This window comes from Ctenopharyngodon idella, chromosome 7 (genome assembly GCF_019924925.1).
Source record: "Ctenopharyngodon idella isolate HZGC_01 chromosome 7, HZGC01, whole genome shotgun sequence".
NCBI lineage: Eukaryota > Metazoa > Chordata > Actinopteri > Cypriniformes > Xenocyprididae > Ctenopharyngodon > Ctenopharyngodon idella.
In genome coordinates, this window is record NC_067226.1 from 38,441,983 (window position 1) to 38,456,715 (window position 14,733).

The 14,733-nt window shown below is 36.2% G+C and overlaps 1 protein-coding gene across 2 annotated transcripts in view; it reads right to left on the bottom strand.

Moving 5' to 3' along the window:
- Window positions 1-1,761: 1,761 nt before the first annotated feature.
- Window positions 1,762-14,733, bottom strand: part of arhgef40 (Rho guanine nucleotide exchange factor (GEF) 40) — a 47,170-nt gene continuing 34,198 nt past the window's right edge. For both annotated transcript variants that reach the window (XM_051900282.1, XM_051900283.1), the window contains exons 24-27: window positions 9,614-9,724; window positions 6,678-6,787; window positions 6,533-6,597; window positions 1,762-5,539 (exon numbers count right to left, since the gene is read on the bottom strand). In XM_051900282.1, coding sequence (XP_051756242.1) covers window positions 6,571-6,597; window positions 6,678-6,787; window positions 9,614-9,724 — 248 coding nt within the window. In that variant the 3' untranslated portion in view covers window positions 1,762-5,539; window positions 6,533-6,570. The remainder of the gene's footprint in view (window positions 5,540-6,532; window positions 6,598-6,677; window positions 6,788-9,613; window positions 9,725-14,733) is intronic.

Genomic DNA, 14,733 nt, shown 5'->3' on the forward strand with positions numbered 1-14,733 from the left:
TAGCTCAACTGTCACAGAATGGAAAGCACAGGGTTGTGGGATACCAAAGGCAGCGAAAGATACAGCTATGCTGCCTTCAAAAAATAATCAGATGAAGGTAACTTTGGATTCAGACCTACCTTGGAATGCGTCCTCCGAAGGCAGCCAGTCTTTACTCTAAACAAGACCAGACAAAGAGGGTATCCGAGGTGTATGCTTAAGTAGGGTGAGTTAATGAGGTGAATTTCAACTTGTTACCTCATAATTATAACTTAGTATGTCAAATTGTAAAATATATATTAAATTAAATACAGTCATAGCAAGTTGTAATAATATTTCACAATATTACTGTATTTTTTTTAAATAAATGCAGCCTTGGTGAGCATAAGTAGGGAAGCTTTTTGCTGCCACAGAATAAAAAAAAAGAGATAGTTATAATAACTATTATCTACTTAGAATTGAGTTATAAACTTGAAATTGCAAGTTTACATCTCGCAATTCTGACTTTTTTTTCTTGGAATTCTGAGTCTATGTCTCGCAAATCTGTGTTTTTGTTTCCTCTATTAAAAAAAGGTAATTTGTGATTTTTTATCTCAAAATTCCGACTTTTTTTCTCTCACAACTACAAGTTTATATTTCACAATTCTGACTTTTCATCTTAGAAATGCAAATTAATTTCTTGCAATTCTGAGAATATATACTGTTTTTTCTATTTTTTTTTCTTTTTTTCTCAGAATTGTGAGATAAAATGTTGCAATTACCCTTTTTATTTTTAAATTTTGTGGCAGAAACAAAAACTCTTACCAACCTCAAATAATCCTAAATGTAAAATTGTTATTTGCTTTAAAGGTAAAAAAAAAAAATGCACATTTCCTGGCAGTGTAGAAAAAGTAAAGAAAGGGGCATGACGCAGGCCAGGTTCGAACCTACATCTCTGATCAAAACAGCTCTTTTAGGGTCATGATCATTTCCCACTGCTCCATGACAAATGACCCTATTATTGCTGTTAATTGCAATGAAGGCATGTTTTCAGATAGTACATCTACTTCATAATGTGTTGTAAAATCATCCTCGCCGTATGCGTGATCTTCAAGACAAATGGCTGCTTGTCAGCACATAAGTCAGTGTGAGTGACCGGCATTGCTCTCTCTCTCTCTTTATGATGTGTGCTTCCCCTCACTCGCCCCATCCCTCCTTAATATGATGTAAAAAGCTAATCGCATGCAAATGTCTGTTGTCCCGGTAACACGGCCGAAAAATCCCTTTGATGTTTCACCCAACTCATTCTCTCCACGTTCTCTTTGTTCGCCCTAGTCTCGCTGCCTCTTTCCCCCCTCCCTCTCTCTCTCTCACTCTCCCCCCCCCCATTTAAACCCATTCTCTCGCTCTCTTCACATTTCTATCAAGACAAAAACTTCTCTGCCCTCAGCCATACCTTTCTCACACTCGCTGCGTCTGCTGCGCCCCCCGCTCACTCGTCTGCCTCATTCTTTCGTTCTTGTTCTCCTTCTCTCCCCTCTCTGTGCCTCTCCGTCTGTCCCTCCTTCATTTCCCATCATACCATCTACTGTCTTTGGCCTCTCTCTCTCTCTCTCTGCACGCTCTTTTCATTTCTTTTTTTCCCCCCTTTCAAAAATGTGATCCCTTCTGCTGGTCACTGAGTGGCTGCCATTTTCAGCGTGTCAGTAATGTTGTCAAGTGCGTATCCTGCATAATGCTCTCATATGCACTAAATGTCATCAGGCTCTAAAATGGCTGCGGGGGAAAAATTAAGGAAACAACTTGGTTCTGTTCATTTAATAATCCCACAAAGACAATTGAACAGTTACAAAGTCAAAAAGGAGCATGCAATTTAAAGCATTCAAAAATGTAAACATTAATACATGATGAGTTCATGAGAGGCTTATAAAGACAGCTTGTTTCTCTGGCACACGCTCCTGTTTACAATCAAAACTATGAATCACGCCAAGGTATTTATGGTTTTGGGAGAGTTGGATCGCACACACGCCCCGCTGCGGAGAGTATTTTTGGCCTGAATGTGGGTTTAGTGCTGTAGATACAGTACATTCCTCCCACAGTTGCACAGGTTTGGGGTATGTTGCATTTCAGTCCTTCACTCTTCTCCAAGCAATCTGTCTTTCTCAGAAATGGGATTTGTCTTCTGAACTGCCTAAACTGTCAAAGAAATTATGCAATTTTCCATTTTTACTAGCACAGCGCATTTTTATTGCTCGGACATTGTTCTTCAGAAGTTCTTAGTTTTGTTTTATTTCAGAATCAACATTGCCTAAGATGATTCTCCTAAAATTCCTTTGATTCTTTGACTGCAGACTTTTGTGTCTCGACTAATCTGAGCACAGTCTGAGACGTTATTGAGATGTCTTCTGAAACTTTTTTTTTCCCCTCAGGAGGATAATCATGAGACTTGAGACTCAGTCTCAGTGTCTTCTCCATTTCATCTTTTGGCTATTATTAAAATAATATTCAAGTTAAGCTTAATTGACAGCATTTGTGGCAAAATGTTGATTACCACAAAATGTCAACTCTCTTTGACAGCCTTGTGAAAATGAAGTACACTTTAGCATACTTTTAAAAAGAGTACTTATTATGGAAAAATATATTTTAAAAGAATATACTTGTGTGAATATAATGAATGTAATGTTTTCAGATTGCATGTTAATTGCAGTTAATTAAAAATGTGTTATAGGTTAAATTTAAAGAGTGCTTTTTGACCCTTTTAAGTAGGATTAAGCACAACATTATTTGTAATTTCATAATTCTGTTGTTTTTGAAATATAGTGTACTGCTGAATGTACTGTCAAGCATTTATGGTAAACTAAAATATACTTGATGTAATTTCAATTGAAACTTGTATGTCACGTGTTTAAATATATTTGTAATTACATGTGATGAACTTATGCATTAGTACATTTAAAATATATTAACTTTAAATGTAACATTGAATAACACACTACAGTTACATGTGCTTTAGTATATTAGTCAACACATCAAAATAAGCGTACTTCTTTAAAGCACAACAAAAGATTATTAAAACATAATTGCCCGGTTTCACAGACAAGGCTTAACCCTAGTCCCAGACTAAAATGCATTTTGAGCTGTCTTAACTGAAAATAACTTGCACTAACATATCTTAAAATATGTCAGTACCATTATTTTGTCTCAAGATGCACACCAGTAATGTTATTTTCAATGGCATGTTTATAAAAGCTACTTAAATGTCCTAATTAAACTAAGGCCTAATCATGACTTAATCTAAGCCATCCAGGAAACCAGGCCAATGATTTAAAATGTACTTTACAGTAAAACTTTTTAATTTGACATTACAAAGCGCAGTTTTTAAAATTGTGTATATACTTAAGTGTTAAAGTGTACACTCTTTAAGTATACTTAAGTAGCCTCTTATTTAATTAATATTATATTATAAGCAAGTATAGTTTTATTCATATTTATTTCACATCTTTTTCACAAGGTAATTACAATGGAAGTGAATGGAGCAATTTGTAAATGTAAATGCTAAAATGCTTGTGGTTTCAATATTGTAGACAAATGATAAACAATATGTATGTTAACATGATTTTAGTGTAAAAAAAATCGTAAAAACAATCTTTTGTATAAAAGGCCTGTTCACGCCATTTTGTAATTACAAGATTTTAACTTGTATAAAATGTTCACAGGCTCATAGAGCTTGTAATACAGCTTGTAAGATGGGAATTTTCTGAGAGCTTTTACTTGTACCACATGACCGCTGTACCACCTGACCGCTGCAGATTTATTTAGGTGTTGATAGTGTTGCCATAGACACGCAAAATTTCCAGTCCGAGGACGTGAACGGGTCTGTATAGAACGTCACGTTTTGTCATCTTGAGACTACAGTAATTACGACATGGAAACGCAGCAAAAGTTACATCAAATTTTACAATTTTGTTGCAATGACAACTTAGAAGCCCTAAAATAAATGTAAAAATTATGATTTAAACAACTTCACAACTCAAATAATACTCATTTTGATAGAAGCATTAATTTAAGTACTTCAATAAAATTATAACTTGTGCTTTTAAATATTGGCCCCATTGACTTGTAAGAGCCTCACCAGAAGTTTGATTCTTGAGTCAAAATATATATTTTTGTGGTAAATCGAACATTATGCCACAAATGTCGTCGACATATTAATTTAAAAAGATCCTATTTGGGATTTTTCATACCCATGGGTGTATCGGCACATCAAGCTCAAATAAACAACTTGAAATACAAAATCTTTAGCACAAGCCAAACAAAAACTTTGGCTGTTTTATCAGTAAAAGAAATGTTCAAAAGCTAACAGTTTCCACCATCTAAAATATGCAAGAGGACAGATGACTCGAAGTACAAACAGAGCTTATAAAGGATGATTTTCCAGAGTCAGACCTCATAAATTCAAAAGTGGATTACAGTTGCTCGAGTCAAAGCTGAAGTCAGTTTTTTACGCGGTTGAACCTTTGAGTAGATTAGCGTTCCAGCATCTAATACTGCTTAAGACTGTGCAGAATCTTGCTAATGGAAAAGCTGAGGGCGGAGTTAAATAATTACATAACTCATAAAGCATAAAACACATCATCCATAGCAGCTCTCTTTTGAAATGCAGGTTTGTATTTGGCTCTCGGAACGGCCATGGCAATAAAAGACAGCTGGTGCTTAACTAAACTCAGAGAATGGAGAAGAACACGTTCCCTGTTTCTTCAATGCTCTGAGATGGAGATGGGCTGAAATACCAGATGTTTCCTCAGCCAACAGTCTAAGTTTGATATACAAATCTGTTAAAGTGTTTAACTCAAATTTCAGTGCCACTTGCTGCATTGACAGAATCTTTGCTATTTGCAAGAGTTTGCGTTGGGCAAAATCTTGCAAAATACATGTGTTTGGTTTAGATTTGATCCACATTTGCATCAATGAGGACAAAACAAAACATTTACAATGATGTAGGAAGCTCCATGTGACTTCTGTAGCCGTATGAAGCTCCAGGTGACGTTGGTGAAAAACACGGCTATGTAAATCTTGTGTCATTCATTTCAATCTTTTCATCATTCAACTGCACTTACACAAAGATATTCACCTTAAAGTCAACATGAAACGTCAAGTTCACCTTCCAGAACATGTCCATATTCACAATATTTTTGCCCTAATCTTTATATTATTTTCAGTCAGAATGGAAAGTTATTACATTTTGATAAAAGATTATGAAGATAAACATTTTCCTTTGGTATAATGTACACCAATGAATCGTGCACACCAGTAAAGTGTATTAGGAATGTACAATTTGATTTCATGTTGACTTGAATATCATCTTTTTTCGTTGCTACTGTAATGTGTGTGATGGACCTGAGACTGAAAGTCAATTCAAAAGAGTAAGTGAAATGATAAGAAGCGAGACAGCTGATGACACATGACCTCCAGTCTTCTGTAATACTGTATTCACATGGTCGTGTGTGTCTCTTGATCCAGTTTGTGTCCAGTTGTCCCAGTTGTAAATATGTGTTGATGAAAGAAACAGCACCCATTGTGTCTGGGGAGCAGACAAAAATGATGCTATTATGCATACATATGTATGTATCATAACTGATCCATCAGGCTTTTATGGTTCATATAATATGATATAGTGGGAATATGGAGCTCATACTCTGAAGAAAAAGAAACAACTCAATTTTATTTAAAGGCCCAAACTGAGCAAAAATATGTAGTTTGGTGCAGATGCTGATATTTATATGGCCAAAAAGTAAAATTAAATTCTGATAATAATGTAAATCAGTGTTATATAAGAGTATAACGAAATAAATTTGTCACTTTATATCTCCCAATAATATATCTTAGTAAGATGTTATTAAAATTCTTAGTTTTATGATCAACGCTCTGTAGTTTTACAACATGTAATGCAATGAAGAACAAATAAATGTTCCTTAAAAGCCTGGTAGATCATATGAATGGATCAAATATCATTCATTTGAACATGATTTTGTAAAAAAGTTAAAAGTAAACCTAAGCTGCTTCAGTCCAGTAAGTGTTCATTTTGAAATATTACTAACAATATACAAGTTATTCTACATTTACTTTATAAAAATCATTAAAAATTACACAGGAACAAGACACGTGAACCATGACCTGAAAGTGGGCATTTTTACAATTATACTTAAAGGCCTTTTACTTGCTAAAAAAGTATAAATGATCAATCAGAGGGCAGATGGTATGTAGTAGATATAGTTTTCAGCAAAGCTAATCATGTTCATCATTTAGAGGCCTGGGATATTTGCATATCAAATATGATACAGTAGGCTTTATAGGGTTAAATGTGCATTTAATTGTATATTAACATTTTGTTGCATGACCCCTGTTGGTAAATGCTGCAACTGCACACTCTGCTTCTAAAAATCATCTTTTTTCATTGATAAATATTTAAAAGTATCCATGTATTCTGAATAAATACATAAGTAACATATAATGTGCAAAACAAATTTAGTAGAAAAAAAAAAAAAACACAAAATAATAAATTTAAAACACTTACACATTAGTTTTAAGACTTGCATTGTGAGTTGATATGATTCACACAGAGGTGGAGGGTGAAGAGCTCTATAAAACACAAACACATATCATCTTCATCATCATCATTATACCCTGCATGTATGAGTGTGTGTGTGTGTGTGACTCACCTGAGTGTGTCCTGTTTGCTCACTGTTTCTCTTTGAATCTCTTGCAGAGGCGGGCGAGTCACCCTCTTTCATGCTGCCCACAGAAGACGAATCTGAACAACTGCTCTGAACTGACAGGGATAATGAGAAAAAGCATTAAAACGTTCTCAGAAATTGTCTAGGGTGGCTCTGATTTCATAATTAAATTCAGAAAAAAGTAGATCCTATGCTTAGGACCATTTATATTAGTGGTACTAAAACTCTCTCTCTCACACCTAATTTTCATTACCATAATATCCTCCCCCTCCTATAGCAAAGATCATTACTGAGAATAATGAAAACAAACACCATGTTACAGTAATGAAAATTTAGGGAGACAATGAAACCGAAAAAAGTAAATATTATATATATACTGTATATTCACCCTTCAACACTTCAGTTTTTAGTTTAGTTTAATTTAGCTTATTTCATTTATTTAACAGGGACCATGCATGCACAACACAGTTGTTGTACCAGAGTTAGCTGTAGAAGCTAATTAAAATCTGTGGTCCCTGGGCAGGATGATGCTATTTAAATATACAGCACTCATATAAAAAAAAAATAAAAATAAAAAATAAAAAAAATCACATATCACATAAAAAAGTTCAGATCAATGATCACATAATTGATTTGTCTTAAGCCACGTTTTAAGCATAGTTTTAAAAATACTAGGCCCGGTTTCACAGACAGGGCTTAGTATAGGGTGCGTTCACACTTGTAGTCTGGTTCGTTTGGACCGGACAAAAAACAAAACAAAATTAAAGCTGCAAGCAGCGATGAAAGGGCCCTCGCACCTGGGCTCACCACCACCCATTGGCCTTAGGAAAACAGTGAAAAGTGGGCGACATCGAACTTTGTCAGGCCACTACGGACATGCCCTTCAGTGAAAAATCTAGATCTTCTCAATTTAACGTTGCAAAGGCCTTTAGATTAGACTGACCCAATATGACATTGATCTGATTAAAGCTCTAGGAGGAGTTCGATGAAGTACAACGTCTGGAAATGGCAAAAAATGGCAAGTTAATTCAAAATATCTGACTTCCTGTTCAGTTTCAGATTTTGCTCCAAGAGACTTTTTTGTAGGTATTGGGCTGTTAAACGTGTGTACCGAATTTCAAAATCTACGTGAAATGTAGCGCGAGGGGCACTTCATTAGGTGGCGCTATCGAGCCATTTTGCCCCACCCAATTCTGAAACCCATAACAGACATACATTTTCACCACTTCTGATGCGTGTGCAAAGTTTCATGAGTTTTCGAGCATGTTCAGGCCCTCAAAAATGCGATTCACTTTGGAGAAGAATAATAATAAACAGAGGAATTCCAATAGGGTCCTCAAACCATCGGTGCTCGGGCCCTAAAAACATTTAGTCCTGGTCCGATTAGCGTTCAGATTGGCAATTTTATCACTGAACCAAAAGAGACCGAACCTAAAGGCATGGGGATACATTCACAACCTGATTGGTCGGATTTTATGACATACTGCTTATTTTGAGGCGGAACTTACCGAACATCCAAAACAATGCTGTGTGCTGAGATAAATGCGCTTGATGTGTGTGTGTAGCCTGCATATGATGGTATTTTGGCCAGCTGGGAACTCGTGAAGAGCTTATAAAATGTGTAAATGAGTCAAAACAGCGGCGGGAATCCATTTGTGACACACACGAACAATCTGCTGCGTGGAGACGCGCGTCTGATGCCTGTGATGAGTAAAGTCGTGACTATGACGAGAAAAAACAGTATGCGTTTGGATTCTGTCCTTTTTAGGGTCTTATCTTCCTGTTTTTGGTTCGTTTACATGTCTTTGGTCTGTGTTGCGTTCATATATCATTCGAACTGCACCAGAGTTCATTTGGAAGCGGACTGAGACCCGTGTTTTCAGCAGTCTCGGTCCGCTTGTTTGGTGCGCACCAGGGTTTGGATGGCAGCGTTCACACATGTTCAAATGAACCGCACCGCAACCGTTTTAATCGAACCAAACATGACAAGTGTGAACACAGCCTAAGGGGGCTTTCACACAGTGGTTTTCCGCTGTTTGCAAGCAGCCTAAGGAGACAACCATTCATTTGCCACTCTGATTGCGCTCGCAAAGCGTGAATACACTGCAGGCTCACTCCTGCTCGATTCCAAGGTAAATCATCAACACTATCATCTCTTACATGTGTTTTATTTAAGTAAATTCATTACAATCGGCGAAAACGCATGCGCAGGTTTCTTTACTTCCCAAAAAAGTGCGCACCCGAGTCCGTGTTGCTTTCATATTCACGCAAACCGCGGCACAGTTCGAGTGTAACTGAACTCAGACCACCTCCTTCAGGTAGTCTCGGGTTCGGCACCCCGGTGCGCACCCAGGTTCGCATGACAGCTTTCACATTAGTGATTTTTCATGCGAACCGCGCCCCGTTTCGAACTAAACTGCCAGTGTGAAAGCCCCCTAAGACAGGATTAGGCCTTAGTTAAATGACATTTAAGTAACTTTTATAAACACCCTAGAAAAGAAAAAAGAAAAAACAAAAAAACATTACTGGTGTGCATTTCAGTTAAAACAACTCAAACATGCATTTTAGTCTGGGCATTTTGTCTGTCAAACCGGGGGCTAATGTTTTAATGTGATGAGACATAAAGTGACATCTAGTGGAAAACCAGGAGTATTGCACGCAGTAAAGGAAATTGAGGATAAGTGTGTGTGTGCCTACTTAACCATATTTTGGGGACAAATTTGTAGCTAATCTTGACAAAACCTTCCAAAACCTCCTTTTGGGGATGTCTTCATTTGTCAAAAAAGGTATACAAATAAAATAAATAAAGTATTTTTTTTTTTTTTTTAACAGAAAGTTAGGGTTAGGGTTAGGTTATAGCATTTATGACTAGGTGTATACAAGTCTACGCAATGTTCACATTTAGATGTGTGTTTTTGTACCTCTGTCGTTCAGGTTGAAGCTGGAGTCCAGTTCTGAAACTTGAGCTCCCGTCACATCCAGTAGCAGCTTACTGGAAACTCCCATGCACAGAGACTCCTTCAGACACAACTCTACACGCACACACACACACACACACACACACACACACACACACACACACACACACACACACACACACACACGGTTCTTTCAATTACAGTGGCCCTAATTATATCTGCACAATCAAATCACACTTCAAATGTTCTTCATCATTTCTGAAGTCTCAATGTCTTTGAATCAGCTGGTGTTCTGGGGATTTTTAGAGGATTTATGAAGTCAGTTCTCCTCAAGCTCACACTGGTTTAGAATATAACAATAACCACAAACAAACAACAATGCTGATGATCTTCATGCTCAACACTACATCCGTAAAACCGAACAGATGTCCTTTTGTCAAATATGAAAATGAAAATGGATGTGGCATTTTTTACAATAAACGATTTCTGTGTGACTTCAGTACACAGATACATTTTGAGAGTCCAAGTATAGAAAAATACCATTAAACATGATGGTTAATGAACAAAACAGAATAAAATGTGTAGTAAGAGTCTCATTTGCATTAAGAAAAGACAAAAGTGCAAATGCAAATCAAAGCCTTAATGACTGACATGGTTTCATTTCCCATTATTAATTAATCATTAATCACAAATTGGTCTTTTCCAAAAACTGCCCCTAGACAAGATCCTGCAGAAAACACACACACACACACACGCATGCACAGAAGACGTCTAATTAAACTGCCTTTTAGTGTTGTCTTAATTATACATAAATAACTAGGTCAATAACGGCAAAGTATTTGTATTTAAGAGCTCATTAATTAGGAAGGATGGGTACTTAGTTAATTAAGCAGAACTTTGTGGTATTTAACTAATGGATTCTTGACAGTAAAATCTAAAGTTAAAGTTGTGAAAAAAGAAAAAAAATCAAAAACTGTCCAAAGCCTTAGTACGCTGCCTACTTAGACATCATCTGCATGCATCATAAGCCCTATTCTGACATTTTACATGTTAATGTTTGGTAATTTTAGAATTTACAGGCAGTAGTGGTTCAGTCAGAATCAGAGTCAAAACATTTTTTTTGGCAGAATAACTGGTAGCACTTTATTTTACAGTCCTGTTCCCTATGTACATACTATGTACTTATTATAGCAATAGCAATAACTGGGTAATAACTAGGTACTAACACTGTACCTACCCCTAAACCTAACCTTAACCCATGTAGTTACCTTATATTACCCAGTACTTTCTTAAGTAAGTACAAGTAAGTGCACGTACTGTAAAATAAAGTGCAATCCGAATAACTTTTATAAATAACTTGCTTTTTAATAACTTGACAAACACCAGGCTGGTGTGGTAATTTAACTGTGACAGTATCAAATTTTCATTTAACAATATTTGTGGAAGCTTTTATGATGGTATTGAATCAAGTTACAAAAAAGTGTTGTCCCTTTTTATAACAAAAAGAACTCTTAACATTTAAATAAAATAAAACAATACATAAAAAAATGTATAAAGTAAACAAATGTTTCAAACAGAATAAAGTGCAAAATAATTATAAAGAACAATAGGTAACACTTTACAATAAGGTCCCATTAAGTTAACCTTAGTTAATGCATTAATTAACATTATCTAACAAAAACAATAGCTACATTTGTTACAGTAGTTATTATGCTGTGTTAACATTAGTTAATAAAAATACAACTGTTCATTGTTAGTGCATGTTAGCTCAGGTTCGTTAAATAATATTAACAGATACAACTTTGATTTTAATAATGTTTTAGTACATTTGTTTTGTACATTATTATTAATAATACGGTTACACTTTATTTTAAGGTGATGTAGTTACATTGTACTTACTCAAATAAGTACTTGAGTGATATTAATTAAATACACATACTATAGAGTTACAGGTAGGGCTTGGTTTAGGGTTAGTTACTTGTAATTATGCATAATTTAACTGTTATTACTATAGTAAGTACATGTAGTAACGTGTAACTATGTCACCTTATTTTTATATATATATTTTTTAATTTAACCCTTACAACCCGAATTCCGGAAAAGTTGGGACGTATTTTTTTTTTTAATTTGAATAAAATTAAAACTAATAGACTTTCAAATCACATGAGCCAATATTTTATTCACAATAGAACATAGATAACATAACAAATGTTTAAACTGAGAAATTTAAAATTTTATGCACAAAATGAGCTCATTTCAAATTTGATGCCTGCTACAGGTCTCAAAATAGTTGGGACAGGGGCATGTTTACCATGGTGTAGCATCTCCTCTTCTGTTCATAACAGTTTGAAGATGTCTGGGCATCGAGGTTATGAGTTTCTGGAGGTTTGGTGTTGGAATTTGGTCCCATTCTTGCCTGATATAGGTTTCCAGCTGCTGAAGAGTTCGAGGTCGTCTTTTGTTTAATGATGCGCCAAATGTTCTATATAGGTGAAAGATTGACCATGCTGTTGTAAAAGCTGCAGTATGTGGTATGTGGTTTTGCATTGTTCTGCTGAAATACACAAGGCCTTCCCTGAAATCTCGTCTGGAGGGGAGCATATGTTGCTCTAAAACCTTTATATACCTTTCAGCATTCATAGTGCCTTCCAAAACATGCAAGCTGCCCATACCATATGCACTTATGCACCCCTATACCATCAGAGATGCTGACTTTTGAACTGAACGCTGATAACACGCTGGAAGGTCTCCCTCCTCTTTAGCCCGGAGGACACGGCGTCCATGATTTCCAACAAGAATGTCAAATTTGGACTCGTCTGACTATAGAACACTTTTCAACTTTGAAATAGTCCATTTTAAATGAGCCTTGGCCCACAGGACACGACGGCGCTTCTGGACCACGTTCACATATGGCTTCCTTTTTGCATGATAGAGCTTTAGTTGGCATCTGAAGATGGCATGGCGGATTGTGCTTACCGGCAGTGGTTTCTGGAAGTATTCCTGGGCCCATTTAGTAATGTCATTGACACAATCATGCCGATGAGTGATGCAGTGTCGTCTGAGGGCCCGAAGACCACAGGCATCCAATAAAGGTCTTCGGCCTTGTCCCTTACGCACAGAGATTTCTCCAGTTTCTCTGAATCTTTTGATGATGTTATGCACTGTAGATGATGAGATTTGCAAAGCCTTTGCAATTTGACGTTGAGGAACATTGTTTTTAAAGTATTCCACAATCTTTTTACGCACTCTTTCACAGATTGCCCATCTTTACTTCTGAGAGACTCTGCCTCTCTAAGACATCCCTTTTTTAGCTAATCATGTTACAGACCTGATATCAATTCACTTAATTAGTTGCTAGATGTTCTCCCAGCTGAATCTTTTCAAAATTTCTTGCTTTTTCAGCCATTTGTTGCCCCCTTTTTTGAGACCTGTAGCAGGCATCAAATTTGAAATGAGCTCATTTAGTGGATAAAAGTGTAAAATTTCGCCGTTTAAACATCTGTTATGTTATCTATGTTCTCTTGTTAATAAAATATTGGCTCATGTGATTTGAAAGTCTTTTAGTTTTCATTTTATTAAAATTCAAAAAACGTCTCAACTTTTCCGGAATTCGGGTTGTAAATGCATGAATGTTTCACCAATCATTATTACATAATCGGGTCTTTAGTGACCCGGATCTATATCTAACATGGATGGATCACAATAGTACTCTCCTGATATTTTAATAACAATTACAAAAAAAATAAAAAATAAAAAATAACGCATATTTCATTATCTTTTGGAACTTGGAAGGATTCAATTTGAGCAGATGCTTTTTACCATCATCACTCACTGTTATAGTCAGAGCTCATTTCCCAGTACATTTAGCATCTTGCTCATATTTGCAATGTCAACCATATTCTCAAAACTATAATTTTCAATGTCTTCAAAAATAATATTTTGATCACTGACAGCTTCTTCACCAGAACCACCATAAAGTGACAGTGACACTAAGTGAGGAATACTACGAAGGTTGATGTCTAACTTTAAAAAATTAATGATGCTGCAAATGATGTGAATGATGTCCCGGGTCAATAAAGACCTGAGGTATGTTTTAAAGGGTTAATTGCAATTAACATGCAATTAAGTGTCTGAAAATATTACATTCAGTTCACACTTAATCATCATTTTTACAACATAATATCTAAAGTTACTTTTTCACATTTATTGACTGACAGCTCTCCTGTCTCATTGTTGAGAGAAATAAAGTGCAGAGGTGTTGTGTATGCTGTGTAAACATGATGGTTATTGTAGTTCTAGACTAAATGTGAACATGCATTTACTAATCTCACTTGCACGAAAACATTCAGTATTCCTCAAAATGAATAAAAACAGTGAAATGCAATCTCAGAATTTTACGCAAACTTGTAATAATTAGGGATGCACCGATACCGATACCAGTATCGGTATCGGCCCGATACCAAGCTCATGTACTTGTACTCATAAAAATACCCCGATACCAAAGACCGATACCTCACGTGACGTCACTGACAGAATTTTCCATGCACAGAGACAACGACGGCAGCAGCAGAAACAATGTCAGCCTCAGGGGTGTGGAAATACTTCAAAATTAATGATGACAACCCGCACATTGCGAACTGCATGCTTTGTTCTGCATTAACATCAAGAGGAGGTACAAAACAAATGCTGTGAAGAACATCCCTACCTTAATTCTTATGAACAGTCCTCCAGCAGCAGTTCGCCTATATTGTTGCTTACCCGGATTTTACAGTATTCACTGTACACTTTTGGTTGTATTAGGGTGACCAGACGCCCATTTTTCCCAGGACAGTCCTGTATTTCAGCTCTATTTTTAGTGCACCAACTTATTAAGAAAAAAATCATGTTTTGTCCCGTATTTCATATTTCCTAAAATTTCGTTACAACTGGGTGATCATAGAAGGAGTAGTAGTGTTCTGTCACGCAAGAACAGCCCAATCAATTCATCATAGAACAAAATTACCATCTAATCACAATTCGTTATCGATTAGTGAAGGCTGGATAGGCGGAATCGCGCTGAATGACACAGACCAGAAGCGCTCTCTCTCGCGTGTGCGCTCTCTCTTTCTTGCGCGCGATCCCAG